This window comes from Leishmania panamensis, assembly GCF_000755165.1.
Source record: "Leishmania panamensis strain MHOM/PA/94/PSC-1 chromosome 1 sequence".
NCBI lineage: Eukaryota > Euglenozoa > Kinetoplastea > Trypanosomatida > Trypanosomatidae > Leishmania > Leishmania panamensis.
The window spans coordinates 33933-49284 of NC_025854.1; the positions used below are offsets into that span (position 1 = coordinate 33933).

General features: G+C 61.0%; 7 protein-coding genes across 7 annotated transcripts, besides 2 other annotated features; all 7 read right to left on the minus strand.

Moving 5' to 3' along the window:
- Positions 1 to 423: 423 nt before the first annotated feature.
- Positions 424 to 1518, minus strand: LPMP_010130 (hypothetical protein; the record flags this gene model as incomplete). Its single annotated transcript, XM_010698354.1, has 1 exon — positions 424 to 1518. One exon carries the CDS (start codon positions 1516 to 1518, stop codon positions 424 to 426), a length of 1095 nt encoding a protein of 364 aa, XP_010696656.1.
- Positions 1519 to 2259: 741 nt separating this feature from the next.
- Positions 2260 to 2851: a repeat region.
- Positions 2852 to 3722: 871 nt separating this feature from the next.
- Positions 3723 to 3971, minus strand: LPMP_010140 (hypothetical protein; the record flags this gene model as incomplete). Its single annotated transcript, XM_010698355.1, has 1 exon — positions 3723 to 3971. The coding sequence occupies one exon, from the start codon at positions 3969 to 3971 to the stop codon at positions 3723 to 3725; it is 249 nt and encodes an 82-aa protein (XP_010696657.1).
- A 703-nt stretch (positions 3972 to 4674) lies between these two features.
- On the minus strand, positions 4675 to 5025 carry LPMP_010150 (hypothetical protein; the record flags this gene model as incomplete). The annotated part of the gene is made up of 1 exon (XM_010698356.1): positions 4675 to 5025. The coding sequence occupies one exon, from the start codon at positions 5023 to 5025 to the stop codon at positions 4675 to 4677; it is 351 nt and encodes a 116-aa protein (XP_010696658.1).
- An 849-nt stretch (positions 5026 to 5874) lies between these two features.
- LPMP_010160 (small nuclear ribonucleoprotein, putative) lies at positions 5875 to 6117 on the minus strand (the record flags this gene model as incomplete). Its single annotated transcript, XM_010698357.1, has 1 exon — positions 5875 to 6117. The coding sequence occupies one exon, from the start codon at positions 6115 to 6117 to the stop codon at positions 5875 to 5877; it is 243 nt and encodes an 80-aa protein (XP_010696659.1).
- Positions 6118 to 6635: 518 nt separating this feature from the next.
- Positions 6636 to 7453: a repeat region.
- A 939-nt stretch (positions 7454 to 8392) lies between these two features.
- LPMP_010170 (hypothetical protein) lies at positions 8393 to 9793 on the minus strand (the record flags this gene model as incomplete). Its single annotated transcript, XM_010698358.1, has 1 exon — positions 8393 to 9793. One exon carries the CDS (start codon positions 9791 to 9793, stop codon positions 8393 to 8395), a length of 1401 nt encoding a protein of 466 aa, XP_010696660.1.
- Positions 9794 to 11047: 1254 nt separating this feature from the next.
- On the minus strand, positions 11048 to 13354 carry LPMP_010180 (CLC-type chloride channel, putative; the record flags this gene model as incomplete). Its single annotated transcript, XM_010698359.1, has 1 exon — positions 11048 to 13354. The coding sequence occupies one exon, from the start codon at positions 13352 to 13354 to the stop codon at positions 11048 to 11050; it is 2307 nt and encodes a 768-aa protein (XP_010696661.1).
- Positions 13355 to 14421: 1067 nt separating this feature from the next.
- LPMP_010190 (hypothetical protein) lies at positions 14422 to 15000 on the minus strand (the record flags this gene model as incomplete). Its single annotated transcript, XM_010698360.1, has 1 exon — positions 14422 to 15000. One exon carries the CDS (start codon positions 14998 to 15000, stop codon positions 14422 to 14424), a length of 579 nt encoding a protein of 192 aa, XP_010696662.1.
- Between the last annotated feature and the right edge of the window lie 352 nt (positions 15001 to 15352).

A 15352-nucleotide genomic window follows, 5' to 3' on the forward strand; every position in this document is an offset into this window, starting at 1 on the left:
GAGAGTAGGAGGAGGGTAGGAGGAGAGAAGAGAGACGAGAGAGAGAGTAGTGAGAGGAGGAGGGGGGGGAGAGTAGTGTGTGTGGTGGTGGGGGGGGGGGGGGGAGGGGGAGGTGCGTGGTCCCATGTCCCCATCTACGAAGGCAAGCAAGAGTTAATAGCGTGTGTATTGACAACGGAAGAAGACACGAGAACGCGCAGAGGGAGGCGAGAAGGGGAGGAAAAGAACGACGGTGACAAGCGCACGCGCACCATATGGGGTCACAACGCCCCCCCCCCTCTCTCCTCTCTCCCTCCTTGGCACCAATCAGGGGGGCCTTTTCTTTGGTATGGCAGCGTTCAGGGAAACACTAACGACAAGAAGCATGAAGGCGCCCATAAAGCTGAGAACCTACCGCACGCTCCCCTCGTTGCATGTGCCCCCTCAGCAGCGAGACCGCGTCGAGCTGGTGCCGGTCAATGCACTCGAAGACGTCGATGAAGCCGTCAAAGACAGAGAGGATGATCTCGGAACCGCGGCGTGTGCCCAGCTGGCGTGCCGTGGTGGCGCCGCCCTCGCTGATGTTGATGCACCGTGCCGGCCTCGTCGTCTTTCTCCCTCATCCTCATTCCTCGCCTTCAGTTCGCTAATACGCACCTGATACTGCTTGCGCAGCTCCTCTAAAAGTGGATCGTCGCCGGTGCCACGGCTCCTACGGGAGGACTTGCAGCTGTCCGTTCGCCTGTTGGAGTTGGAGCTCACCAGCCCCGCTACGTCGCTGTAGTGGCGGTGGTGGTGGTGCCCGTAGCGGCTGTGACGGCGACCACTATGTTGCCTACTTGGGGTGTGGAGGGCGACAGACGCACTCGACGTGGAATGCCTCACGTGCCCACTCCCCGCACCTCCTGGAGACGATAAAATTGACGCTGTCATTGCTGGCAGCGTGCGCTGGGGTGAGGTGGAGATGCTCTGCGAGCGTGACATCACCACCTCTCGGTCGATGTCCGGCGCGCGGAGGTACGCCGGATTTGCGCCCATCGAAATCTTCTCCTTATCCGACAAGAAATGAGCAGCGAAGCGCACCGACGTATTGCGTAGCACCTGCAGAGCATCCTCCACGTCATGCAGTATTGTCTCCTGCAACTCAATGCCCTGAGAAGCGGCAACAGAGATCGGAATGTTGTCTGGGATGCTGTCCCGCCGCCGGAGGTGCCACTCGTCCCGCACGTCCGCCAGGATGTCTGGGTGCAGCTGCATCGCCGTCCTCCACACAGGCCGCAGCTGCGTGCGCATGGTTGCGTGGAGCGACTCTACATTGTTGTGGAACTCTGCGTAGCTGCGCACTGCCTCGTCCCGCACCCAGGCAGCATCCTCGAAGGTATCAACGCTGCTCTGAACCACCTCCTCCGTTAGCAGTGGCGGCGTAAAGGCCCCGTTGACATACCTGACCACCTGCCCCCTCCAGTCCGCGCAAGACGCATCACCTATGCCACCTTGCACGCTGTGCAGAGCACCACTGGAAGGCTGCGCTAGTACCATCACGATGGCATCGCGCACCGCCAGCGGTACATCTGCCCAGTCACCGTCGCCGCGCGCCACTGCTCTCGCCACGCGAAACACAGCAGACTCCCTCGCGGGCATCCTTGGTCTAACAGCTCTCTTAATATGTATGTGTACGCGTGTGCGTGCGTGTGTGTGAGGGACTGGGGGGTCCGCCGATACGTATGCCTCTCGCTCGCTCTCTCTCTGTGCGGGTGTACTTGACAACGTTGAGCCCATTCACGCACACACACGCACGCGCGAGAGAGAGAGAGAGAGGAGAAAGAGAGAAGGAGATGAGAATGAGGGCGCGGTTGAGCAACACAACGTGGAAGCGCTCGCGGCATTGCGTAGGCATTAGAGAAGACACAAGCACAGACACCCGCACGCGCAAAGCGGGGGCGCCCCCTCCCTCCTCCCACTCAGCAAGCAGAACACAACTTCACTCTCCATCAAATTCTCCCTACCTCACCCAAAGAAAATATCTGATGTTGCCGTCTGACGACAAGGCGCAAAGGTGCGTGGTGCAGTGCGTGTGTGTAAAGGAGAGGAAACGCGCGGCGTGAAGAGAGGCAGCGTGAGCAACACGACAAGAACACTTGCAGCCCTCACACACACACACACGGAGCGTGAGAGGAAGTGGGTGGGGTGCGCCTGAGCGACACGCTGCATGAGCAGAGTGCCAGGACACAGGCACAGACTGTGCTAACCAAAGTTCTCGTTTCACCGTTTGCTTGCTGCTCCAGCGTGCCCACTCATCACTCGCACATGACAGGAGGCCAAACGCCTCCCCACTCTAGCCCGACAACACATCGCAGGCCCACCCGCGCGGTGCGAAGCAGCCGTAGACACGCGGCACAGCAGTACCGCGACGCAGTCATCAGTGCACGGCCCCTGCCTCAAGTGGTGCCCACCCACCCCCGCTCCGCAGGCTGCCCCGCAGCCGCACCCGCATCATGCCGGTCGCCACCTGGTGCACGCCTCGGGGTGGCCCGGGCTCCCCCACGCCAGTGGGCTGTGAGGGCCCGGTGAGATGCGCTCGAGTCACGCCGACACTCTGCCGACCATGCGGGTGGCGCAAGCGTGGTCACGGTCGCAGGTCGCTCCGACACCACGTCATCCGGGCCCTGGCCGCCGACATCCGTGGCGGTCAGTCGCTCTGATCCCCGCCCCCCTCCCACCCCCCCTAGGCCGTAGGTGCGGGGTCCTGGCGCCCCCAGAGGCGGCTCGGCATTGGCAGGGATGGGGGGCTGCGGGTGGCTTCGCCACACAGAGGGAGTGGGGGTGGCGGGCCCTGGCGATGCCACGCGCTGAGGTGTCTCCCCCCCCTCCCCGCTATCAGAGTATTTGGTGTGCACCAGATTTCATAGTATACCCATGTGCCAGTCACTCACAGCTGCCATCTCACAGCAGCAGCCGCATCTGTAAGCGCTGCCGTCTGTCCTGAGCGAAAGGGGATGACTGACAAGGGGGGGTAGGGGAGGGACTGGCCAGTGAAAGACAAAAAGTTTTAGAATGTTACCGCCGAGAGCGGTGAAGAGGGGGGGGGGGAAAGAAAGAGCGCCAGACACCTGCGACGAGTTGTACGCGAAGCAGAAGTGCCTTGTTGCACAGCCCATGTTGGGTGTTACACACACGAGAAACACGCAAGAGCCGCACGATGACCATGGCGAGGACAGCCAACGAGAATGACGGAAAGCGGGACTGGAGGTCGCGGACCGGCAGACAGCGAGAAGCCGCGACGCAAGAAAACGAAGAGGACAGAAGAAAACGCGCCAACCTCAAAAGTGCGTACGTCCAACGACCGACAACGAGGGCTGTGGCAGTACTACGCAGGCACGCCACAGCCCTCGTTGTCAATCGTGTGCGTACGCGGGAGAAAGAGCGAAGCGGCAGAGGCAGCAGCAGCAGCAGCAGGAGGGACATACAACTTAGAGGAGGCCAATGGAAAGTGCAGAGGGAGGCAAAGGAGGGGAGAGGTGTGTGAGGTGGAAGGGGGGAGGAGGGTGCACATTGGCTTCCTTCTGAACTGTTCTATCATGCCAACTTACCCTGAGCACCTCCCCCCCCTCTGTGTGTATGGGCTTGGGCTCGCCCTACACCCTCCCCTCCCCTCGTCTCCCTCCCCCTCACGCTTCGCGTGTCTGGGCCCTTCATGCGTCAGCCGATGCCCCTTCTCTCTTCCACGGTGCGCCACCCCACCTCTACTCCGCTCTGTCACACTCGAGTGTGATGAAGACATGTTGCCCATCCTCCAGCAGGTCGCACACGCGGGCCCCCAAGTCGCACGGCACACCGCCTTCCTTGTGAATCAACACCGGCGGGCCGAAGCGCTTGCCAAAGGAGGCGTCGTAGTGTATCAGAGCGGCGTTGCCGAGCCACACGACCTCCTGCGTACCATCGCCGCACTGAAGCGGAATGATCTTCTCTCGCACATGAACAACTATCTTCATTGTGTGTGTGTGGGGGGGGGGGGAGGGGGGGCTTGCGAGTGTATAAGAGAAGGGTGTGCGAAGCGCCGTGCCGAGCACGTGTCTATAGAGCCGTCGCACAGTGCGTTACCCGAGAAGCGTTCTGACGCCGCACTCCACGCGAGAAGATGATGATGAATGCGCGAGATCGCAACACGTAGCCGAGAAGGGAGACCAGAGAGAAGGGGGAGCGGATGGGAAAGAGGCTCATACACAGAGAGAGAGAGAGCGACAGTACGGCATTCTCACCATCTGCATGCAGAGGTGCCCGTCGGAATGAGCGTGCCCGCACACACAGACACGCATGCAGAAGGGGGAGGGGAAAATGTGAGGCCCGTTGTGGGTATAAGGGGGAGGGGGGCGAGGAAGGAGAGATGGCAGAGGTCCAGCTGACAGCCAATGCCCGTCGAATGCTTCTCGACGGTCGTGCCAGCTCACTCGAGATACTCGAGCACGGACACACGGATGGAGAAGCGGCGGCGCCGTCAAGGACGCATCTCGGGTTCGATTTTGAGTTCTTTACCTTGTGCTCTGCTTCACGGAGTTACACAGCAGCAGAGTGAGACAACAGGCACTAAGATCATCACAGGTGTGCAGAGGACGCGCTTACGTGCATACGCCTCTCTGTGTGCACCTGCCACCTTTACCCAACGAGAGGAAAACAGCAGTAGAGAGAGAAAGCGCGCTAATGCCCGTTCCAGCTCCTGAGACTGATGAGGGCGCGAGGGTCGAGCTCGTTCTGCAGTGCGTTTGATGTCTGACCAGGCGTTGGGGTGCGCAGCATGTTCGTCAGCGCCAGCGCATCTTGCGCCTCGCGCTGGCGCTTTGCTCGCGTCAGCAGCTCCTCCGGAACGTTGTCTCCGTACACCTTTTGAATGTGCAAATACATCTGCTCCTCACGCTTCGGCTGCACGCGTAGCACCGTCATCTTGAGAAACTGATAAGCAAAGCCCATCGTCAGCATAGAGATCCAGAAGAACTGGATCTTGGTCCGCGTGGGTATCCGCTCATAGTGCGATACACCTGGCAGCGCCATGATGGGCAGCCGGCGCCACGTCGAAGTCGCCGGGCCAAGTCAAAAGAACGAAGGAAGAGGAGAGTCAGCAAGCGGAGGCTCAGCAAGTAGTCGTGGTTACGCGAGAGAAGGAATGGATGGATGAGTGGTTGTAAATGCTTAGCCACAACACGCGCACACGCCTGTAGTCACACAGTCGATTCCACACCGGCGCCAGGCTGTCATCAGAGGGCACATCCGTGAAGCGAGCCAACAAGGGAGAGGGGGAGGAAGAGGGGGAAAGGGGGGGCGGGTGACTGGTGGACACGAGGTGCGTCACGGACAAGAAAAAGAGAGAGAAAAAGAGAGAAAGAGAGAGAGACGGGCATCACGTGCAAAGGCGGCAGCAAGGAGGGCAACGAACCAGCTCCGTCCCTGTCCGAGTCACATTGGTTTCACACCGCGCGCACGGGGGGAGGGGGGGAGGGGGTGTCGACGCAAGCTGGCTCAGTGCACAGAAGACACGCTGTGCGGCTACGCGTGAATCGGCCCCCTGAATGGCTCGTGAGTATGTCCATGATTGCACTGCAGCGGTGCTTAAATGCCTCACGCTTCTCTTTTTACCCTTTGGGCTCGCGGTGAGCGCACAAGACGCGGAGACATGTGTGGAAGGGAATGCGGGGGAGAGAGGGGAGGGAGGAGACCGCGCGGGCGACATGTAGGCTCACGGGCGCACGGCTGCTGCGCCCACTGACCACCTGAGCCGCTGCAACGGGAGGACACTTATTATGCTACTCTCACAGGCTCTGCCCCTTCTCTCCGTCTTCCCCTGCTGAGTCGCAACAGGGCTAGACGAAACAGCAGAGGAGGGGGGGGACGAGGCTGCGCACCTCACGACGTGGCCCCGCCTTCGCCCCCGAATGACTCGTCGAAGCCGATGTAGATGATGTTCTCGCCGCGCACAAAGACAAGGGGCTCGGCCGGCTGCCTTGGCGAGGCGCGGCTCCGCGTGCACCGCGACAGGACGACATCGAAGCTGCCGTCTAGCGCCTCGAGTTGGCCGCGGTATTCCTCACCGTGTGCCAAGTGGCAGCACACGGGTTGGTGCAGAAGAGACTCTAAGCTAACAGACATAGCTCGCCAGAGAGAGGAAGAGGAGGGATAGTAGGGCTGGCGTCTCGCTCTCTTTTCCACAGGGTGGGTGACCCGCTGTGCACACACGCGGTGCGTGTTGAAGGGGTGCGTGAGATGCAGAGAGGGGAAAGATGAAGACGAGATAGAGAAGAGGTCGGGGGGTATCACTCACGTCCCAGCAAGAGTGGTCCAGAACTTCAATGAAGGGCCTCTGCAGCGCCGCAAAGCACACAAATAATGTAGCCGCCTCATGAGTTTGCGCATGTGCGTCGACGCTGCTGCTCTGCTGAGCCGCTGAGGCGCATTCGTAGACGGGCGCTTTTTTCCTCCACATGCCGCTTCATCTACCATGTGTGTGTTTGCCCATGACCAACAATGCACAAGCACAGCCGGCAGCGGTATACGTCTGGGTGGGACTGCCAGTTTGGACGAGGGCAGGCACGGGCGAGGAAGGGCCAACCCTTATCCTTCCGTCCATTCCTCGACACTCAGCAGCAGCTGGCAACAGCGCCACCCTCGCCATGGCCTGCCCATCAAGCGGTCCGCAGAGGAAAAAGAGAACACACATGCTTCGGTTCCGGTCAACGGGCCCATTGGACCGCGAACGAGTCGACCAACAGGCGCGCACGCAGTCACAGCACACCCGCGCCTCCGCGGCACTGCGGCCTAATCCTGGCCGTCCGGAAGGAGCCCTCCCGCCACCCACTGAAGGCGGGCCACGTGTCTAACGGACTCCTCCTGTCCTTCCTCGCCCCTTCTTGCGGTGCGCGCTGCGCGGTTGGTGCCAGACAGACTCGGGTGGACTCCATGCCCTTATCCGAGCGGGCAGCATCCAGGGTCCGGCTGGAGGGCACAAGTGGTGGCGTCGATCGTGCGGGTAACAGGCGCTGGTCTGGGCGCATGCCGGATGAGCTCAGCGAGGAAGTCGGCCAGCCTCAGGCCAGGGCCCTCTGAGGTCCTGCAGCCTGGCTGTATGCCATACTTCTCCCTGAGCCACTTCGAGTCGCGGCGGCATTTCATAATTTGGGGTGGAAGCTCTCCACATCGGCGTCTGGTGAACTCGGCGGTGTGCTTCGGGGTGCTCTCGCCATGCACCCGGCACCTGTGCTCCCTCAGTTCACGCGGTCGGATGTAGGAGACGCCGCATGTCTCGCACACATGCGCTTTGGCGCTGATCGTCATGCACCTCCTCGCGCCCTTCCCGTCGATCCCGCGTGCTTCTCTGACGTCGGGATGACTTGCTCGGATGCGATACGCCATGCCAGCTGGGCTACACAGCGCTCGCGTGTTTGCATCGTCGGGGGCGGTGCTCCAGGACGGTGTTGTTGCCTGGAGGAGGAGGAAGGCTCGCTGTCTCTGCAGCCTCCGCGTCCATCCATGTAATGGGAAGGGGTGCGATGTGGTGCCGCGAAAGGGATGAAAATTACCGAGAGAGAAGAAAAGAAAAAAAGGAGGGAATAAAAAAGGGGGGCGAAGAAGCGCGCCAAACACGCGCCAATCGACGCACACAAACGCAGAGAGGAGTGCCTGCCTGCCGGCCGGCCGGGCAGCCCAGAGCTGAGACGGCAACAACGGGGCGAATATTTGGTAGACGAAAGTGAGAGGGAGACAGCGCGACAAGGAAACACGCACACACACACGCGCACGCACACGCACACACGCACAGGAGGGAAGACATCCCCGATTGGAAAGTCAGCGAAAAAAAGACACAAAAACAACAACGGAGGAGAGGCGACACACCGACACGAGCCGGCAACCCAAACAAACACCCCACCCTCACCGCTGAAGCTGCGCCCGTGCACACCCCCACCACACACCTGCGCGGGGAGACCCCACTCCGCCGACTCGCCCACCCCTCTTCTTCCCCCCCCCCCCTCTCGCCCCTCACGAGGAAAAAATGGCAGAGGAGAGGGAGCGAGAGAGGAAGAGGGGGACGATGATGGCGACAGCGAAGGGCAGCAGCAAATGACGCGCGAGTATCGAAAATACGACAACCTAAAAACGTCGGCACAGACGGCCAGCGGGTGTGGGCGGAGTGTTGAGCAGCGCGGAGAGCGCGGGAGCAGATAACGATAAGAGGCGGAGGAGGGGAGGGGAAGCGAATGGGACACGAAGATGACAGCAGGCCTGGCGATCTCTACAGGGCCGCGCCTGCGTCCTTGGGTCTGTGGGCGAGAGTAAGCGAGGAGGACAACAAAAACCTGAGGTGCGGAGAAGAAGAATCACCCGTGCAATCTGAGTTGGACTCGGCCAGCGACGGAAACACACGTCTTCCTCACGCATCAGCCTCTGGTACACAGACGCAGGCTCCCAGCGCTCGCGGATGCCCCTCGTCAACGGGTAGCTGCGGCCCTCGCACTATCCTGTAGCGCTGGGCTTGCTGCGCAGCGGTCACACTCCTCGTGAGCAAAGGTGAACGGAGGCCCGATGCAGACGACGACACAGAAGACGAGGCATGTCGTGCACTAACTCGAGGGACCGAATGAAGGCCGGCAGTAAGCTCTGCAGACGCGGATCGCGACCCACTAAGTGCCGAGAGCTGCTGCTGCTGCTGCTGATGCAGGGCGGACGGGGCAGGCGAGGAAAAGGCGCGCATGGACTGACTGCGCATGCTCCACGTATCGTCCTCCGCAGCCCCCTCGCTGGGGGTCAAGTCTGCAGTCGTGTACAAATTCAGTACGTGGGGCAAACTGTCCTGCCGCTTCACCACGTGGCTGTCTGCAGTGCCGGGCATCGCGTCGTCGCGTGTCAACGACGATGGTGACGGGGAAACCCTAGAGGACCCAACTCGGCGCACTAGAACGGCCCGCTCCGCCCACCGCTCGCGTGCCACTCCTTCCCGCACCACGCTCTCTAACGCCATGATCCAACACATGCATTGCACCGTCCACTCGGACTGGTACCTCTGCAGCATGCCGAGGTGCACCGCGATGAGCCGCTCCCTGGTGAGACGCAAGAGAAGCTGCTGATGCAGATTCATGTACACGACCGTCAGCGACGCACGCACCTCAGCCTCGCGGATGATCAGTTGATGCAGTCGGCTGTGGTCCAGCTCACTGCAACCCCAACGCTCCGACCGCCGGCCAGTGCGGTCAAACGACAGCAGCTCCAATTCGCTCGTCATGTCCATATCTGAGTGCATGTGTGTATTGCCTCTCAAGCTCTGCGTTGGTTGGCTCACCTCCACCAGCGAGCTCTGTCCCTCCCCGTCCCGACAGGTGTTAATACTGCCCTCAGAGTGGTCGCCCATGTCGAAGCTCTCGAGCAGCGCCGAGAACGAGGAAGCGGAGACGCTAAACAGATCAGGCATGAGCAGATCAAAGCCGCTGGCGCTGGCGCCATGCGGTGTTGTGGTTGTGACGTGCACGCCCTGTTTGTGTATAGGGGTAGCGAGGGTGGCGGCATCACCGTCCATCAATGAGGCGGTCGGCAGAGCGGTGACGACGGCGGTGCCGTGGATAGGCTTGCTGCTGGCTTTACCTCTGCTCATGAGAAACGGCATGTTGGTCACAGCCAACGGCGTAAACTTGAGCCCGTTGCGCTGCTTCCGCATCGTTTTTTCGCTCCCGGTAGCGCTTCTTGTTAAGCCCGGCCACCTACGACGACGTGGAGGGGAGGGACGTGGTGAGGTGGAGGCAATGCCATTGTCCGAGACGGACCCACAGCAGTTTCCCATTCGCCCGCACCAGCAGCACGCAACTGCCTTGCGTATGCGCACCTTGGGAATCCGTGGGTGTCGGGGGGGGGGGGGGGGGAACGACTGCCCCTGCAGAAGATGAGATGAGCCACACGCGTTGAGCAACAACAGTCGGGGCAGCGAGGATGCGCACACACGCACACGCAGCGGGTTGCAGCAGCCTCGATGAGGAGTGGCTGGCTGTACAGACACACCCTCCCCCCGCTCCAGCTGCTCGTACTTTAGTACTGCGCAGACCTCGGCGAGTTTGCATATAAGCGCAGGTGTACGCGTGTGTCTGTAGGCCTCGCTAGGTGTGTAGGTGGGGCAGGGAGGCGAAGCACAAAATGTGAGAAAGACACCCCTCAGCGAAGGTGTGTGACGTCAATGACACATGAACGCAGGCACGTGTGCAGCTCCCTCTCCTAGACACAGATGGACACAGAGAGAGATTGGTGGAAGCGACTCCCCTCTTCTCTCTCACTTGCTCTTTTTTCTATAAATCGAAGGAAACAACGAAAGTGGCGTGCAGATCTCGTCCGACCCCTCACTTGAGCCTTGGAGCAGAGCAATCACACTGGCGTCGAGCAAGACTAGCGCAGGCGCTCAACGACGCCGTTGATCCGCGGCAAGCGCATCGGCAGATAAGCGACAGAAGGAAAGGGGGAGAGAGGGGGGAGAGGAGGGGGGTCAGCGATAAGTAGGGCAAGGAGCATTACCAGCGCGCAGGCCGAGAAACAAAAAAGAGAGAGACCTGGAAGGGCGAGCGCGCGCCTGTGCCTGGTGCTCAACGTGGAGAGCCCCCCCCCCTCCCCGCACATCTCACGTGGATGAGTGCCATTATGAGGATATGGTGGTGAGGGGGGGGGAGGGGGGGGGGGGTGTCCATGTCTGCGAAAGACACAGAGAAGAAGAAAGGAGGAAGAGGAGAGTGGCCGAGTATTCTCCCTCTGCTCCGTCGTCTCGTTCTACGGCGCCGTGGGCAAGAGAGAGCACTAGCGCACGCAGAACGGAAGAAGAAGAGGAGGGGGGTTGACTAAGGCGAAGTAGCGAGCGTGAGGTTTAACACAAGCACAGAGATAATAAAATCCGCCATTACGAGGGAAGCGCAACAGTAGGGAGACGGGAGAAGCAAAGAGGAGAACAGAATGCAATCGAAACCACAGGCGAGGAGCAGCAGCGACGATGGCGCTAGCGGCACTAATGCTGGCGCTACCGCATGGACGGTCGTCTCACCACTACTATCACCCGCTCTCAGCGGTGGTGGGCAGTCGCACGGACGGCACTAGTCGTCGTCGTCCTGTCGATCACTGCGGTTGCCACTTCGCGACGACGCCGCTGTCGCGCTAGCTCACGCCGCTCTCGCTCCAGCTCATCGTCCTCCATGTTCTCCTCGCGCTCCTTGACGCGCATGAAGTTAATGAAATCCTTCTTGCTAATAAAGCCCTCGAATTTCGCGTAGCGGCAGACGACGATGTGGTGGGTGCCGAGGGACTTGAAGAGGTACAGCAGCTTCTTCACGGAGCACTCCGGCTCCACCTGCAGCAGGCAGCTCTCTAGGACGTTTGTTAGGTTCACCTCAAGAAAGTTTGGGTCTTGCGAGTGGGACGGCGCTGTCTTGAAGCGAGTGTACGTGCTTAGGCTCACGTCTCTGTTGCGCACCGCAGCCACCTGAATCGCCCGCATCATCTTCTTTGTAGGCGCGTAGCCCAGCAGCGTCGTGTCACTGGCCGACTCGACCACCGGGAAGCCGGTAACGTTCATCCTTGTGACGAGCTCGTTGATGTCGCGCACCTGCAGCCCGTACGCCGTCAGGACGGTGAACTGTTTGTTCTTGTAGACGTCCTTGGCAGAGAAGTCAAGGTAGAACTCCTTCTTTGGGTCGAGGTAGGGCAACTTGTTCTCCTCGATGACGATCTCGTACGTGCCCTTCACCCCGACCGCCTCGCCAGCCGCTTTGGCGCAGAGGATCCCTACAATGATGGGAACCATGTACTCTAGCGAGCCTGTGAGCTCGAACATGATAATCGCTAGGCAGATGGTCATGTGGGTGACGCCGGTCAGCATAGCAGCCGCGCCTACAATCGCGTACACGCCAGGGATGACGCACAGGTCCTGGTGGTAGCACTCCGTGAAGATATACGAGCCTGCGTAGGTTTCCTGCAGCGAGCGAAACATCATACCGAAAGCGCGGCCGTACAGAGCGCCGATCGTGAGCGACGGCACAAGGATGCCGGCGGGCAGGAATGTGCCAACAGTGTACGTGAACATGGCAAACTTCGCCGTGGCGGTGACGAGAAGAGAGAAAAAGGCGCGCACGTCGCTGCCCTCACACATCTCGATGCTGGAATCTGGAGTGCAGTCCTGGAAGCAGTCGCCGAGCAGCTCCAGCATGCCACCGGAGCTGTATGGCGTCAAGAAGTTCACGACACCAGTGATGGCAGCCACGACAGTCACCTCGGCGAGTCGCCACTGCTTCACATGCTTCTTGCGCCACCGGCAGATGTGCAGATTGATAACGCTGAAGGTGGACCCCATGAACCCGCCAAAGCACCCGATCACCGCAAACATGGGGAGCTCAAAGAAGTGCCAGTTGTGCCGGTAGTTGATGCTGAACTGCACAATGCAGCCGGTGTGCCAGAGATCCACGCGTGACTGGAGAAGCACCGCCGTCACGCCGCAGATGAGTGCAGCCATGAGGGCCTTGAAGTTGTACGATGTGGAGACATCCTCCAAGGCGAAAATGACGCCGCCGACGGGGGCACCAAAGGCGACGGCCATGCCACCGCCCGCGCCGGCGGTAATGAGTTCGCGCTCTTTGGTCTCCTGCTGATAGCTCGGAAAGGCTCCGGAGATGATGCCGCCGACGCAGGCGCCGATGTGGACAAAGGGGCCCTCCTTCCCCACCGTCAAGCCGGACCCTGTAGAAAAGCACATGGCCACGACCTTCGTGATGAGTGTCCAGCCACCAAGGTACCGCTTGACGTGGTAGCCCGACACGATCGTCTTCACCTCCGCAATGCCACCGCCAGAGGCATAGGGGGCGTAGGTCTTGCACAGGTACGCCGCCGTGACTGCCGCCAGGGTGGAGAAGCCGACATACATGACGAAGTCAACAAACGCGACGACGTGGTTGTCGCGGCCGAGAAAGAATTCACCCCAGGAGTAGTACTCATCGCACTCGTTGCCGTCGACGCAACACAGGCTGCGATCCAGCCAGAAAAAGTTCGCGCAAATCCCACTGCGGAAGGCGCTCACCCAACGCGCACACGCGTCGCTGATGACGCCGAGGCAGCCGAGCGCGATTCCGCACGCCAAGGCTGCTAAGAAAGCCTCCCCCTGGAAGCTGTACGCGGGACGCTTCTCTCCGTACGGCGAGTGAGTGGTAGATGGTATGGTATGGCGACGCCGCATCGCGGCCCGCTCTGCCGCCTCCGTGTAGCTGCTGAAGCAGTCGATCGTCGCCCAATCGGCCTCTGGAACGTTCACCACTAAGCGCGTGATGGCCTCGTCGTCACCGCCGACCCCGGTGCCACCGCAACCGCCGCCTGCTTGCGTCATCTGCTGAATCGTGGAGAACGAGAAGTACGAGCCAGCGCGTCGCTGCTATAGGAAGGGAGGCACGCACTTCTGCGGTATCAGGGCGCATAAAAGAGCAAAGAGGTCCATCGCACGTCTGTGTCGATGCGCAGGTGCCCCCATGCGGGGGTGGGGGGGGGGGGGGGGGGGGGGGTAGGCAGCGCAGCAGTCGAGCGAGAGACACGCAGAGGCACCTCGCCACCCGTGCAAGCGTGTGGGGCGTCGCACCCAAAGACAGCACGGGGCGGGGAGAAGGGGAAAGAGGAGCACCGTGGGTGGGGTGGTCGAAGCACAAAAAGTTCCTACAATGGAAAGAGGGAGATGCCCCAGAAGAGAGTGGCCTAAAAATCAACGCCTCGGCAGCCACCTCTGCGCGGGAGGGATTGCACGTGTACGCGAATACTCGGCACGTCTGTGTGCCTGCCCGGCCTGTCTCTGAGAGAGCGAGCGAGATGAGGGAAGAAAGGCGAGGGAGTGATATAGACACTCCAGTAGTAAGAGAAAGCTGAAGAGGCACACACCCACATACGCACGCGTACGTGGGGTGTGCAGAAGCACGTTGGATAGGCCGCATAGCGAAGAGGGGGTTGAGTAGGGAGGCGGGGACAGAAAGAGGGAGGACAGCAGCAGCAGCAGTAGCAGCAGCAGGGTAAAATGAGGAGCCGACAGTTAGGCCGACAGAAGACGCGGAAGATTAAGGGAGCGAAGCAGGAGGGCGTCGGTGTCATGTGAGAGTGCTAGGTACGTACCCCACGTGCATTATCAGAGGCGTCAGGTGCTTACGAGGAGTTCCGCGGCCACGAGGCGCTGAACGGGGGGGAGTGCACAGTAGCCGTAACAGAATAGAGGAGGAAGAGGAAGGAGACAGGAGAAGAGAGGCGCGTAGCCACAGAGAGAGAGAGAGAGAGGGGGGGGGGGAGGGGGCCAACGCAGCGTAGCCCCCTCAACTGCAAAGAGTAGTCTGGGCAGCTGAGAGAGCTGCGAAATGCCCACCCCTACCCCACCCCGTCGTTACATCCCGGTAGCCTGGGTCAAAGATGCCCGCATCTCTACGGCGCTGCCGCATTGCTGGCCTCGCTGCGCATACGCTTCAGATGCTCGACGAGTTGGGCCTCCTGGCGAGAGCGCCGCTCGTCTTCGCTGCGGCGCTTCTCCGCCTCCTGCACTGAGCGGCTGAACGCGCTGCCGCTGCCTGCGGCGGTCGTCGCCGTTGTGGACTTTACGCCGAACGCGGCGGCGAACTTCGCGGCCGTCTTGGCGTTCTCTGCCTTCTGCTGCGCCTTCAGACGACCCTTGGCGGCGACGAGCAAAGACTCGTAGAGCTCGCCGCACTCGCGCTCGACCGTGGCGGCGTCAATCCCAGCTGCCTGACGCTCCTCGCGGTAGAGCAAGACGCGCAGCCGTACCTCGCGCAAAGCGTGATGAGACTCAAGCCGCGCCGCCATCTCGCGGTTCTCGCCCTGCGCACGGCGCTGCTCGAGAGGGTTGATGGACGACCCGCCCTCGGCTGCCATCGTGCCCTCCTCAACGGGCGCGCAGCCCGCTGCCGACACGTTCACGCGGCTGCGCTGAACATAGCCGCTCAGCCCGGTACCCTTAATCGAAACAGCCTCTACGCCGTTGTACATACCTCGTGTGGGTTTGGTGGTCACAATTTTTTGCGCAATCGCGGTAGTGGCGAAGACCTCCGCCTGCTCCACACACTAGCGCGCCGTGTTGCTACACTGACGATACGGCTGACAGGGGAAGGGGGGAGAAAGCGAGTAGAAACGAGAAAGCGGGGTGAAGTAACACGACGGCTTGAGAGGAAGAGCCGATCCTGCCCGCTGCGGTGGAGGCAGGCCAAGGGGCAGCAGTGCAGGATGTGGCGGCATTGAGGGGAAGAAGGAAAAAGCATCCACGTCGTGGCACGACTGCAGCTCTGACGCAGAGAAACACAGAAATGCATGTGCGTGCAGCGGCGGTGTGGATGCGTGAGGG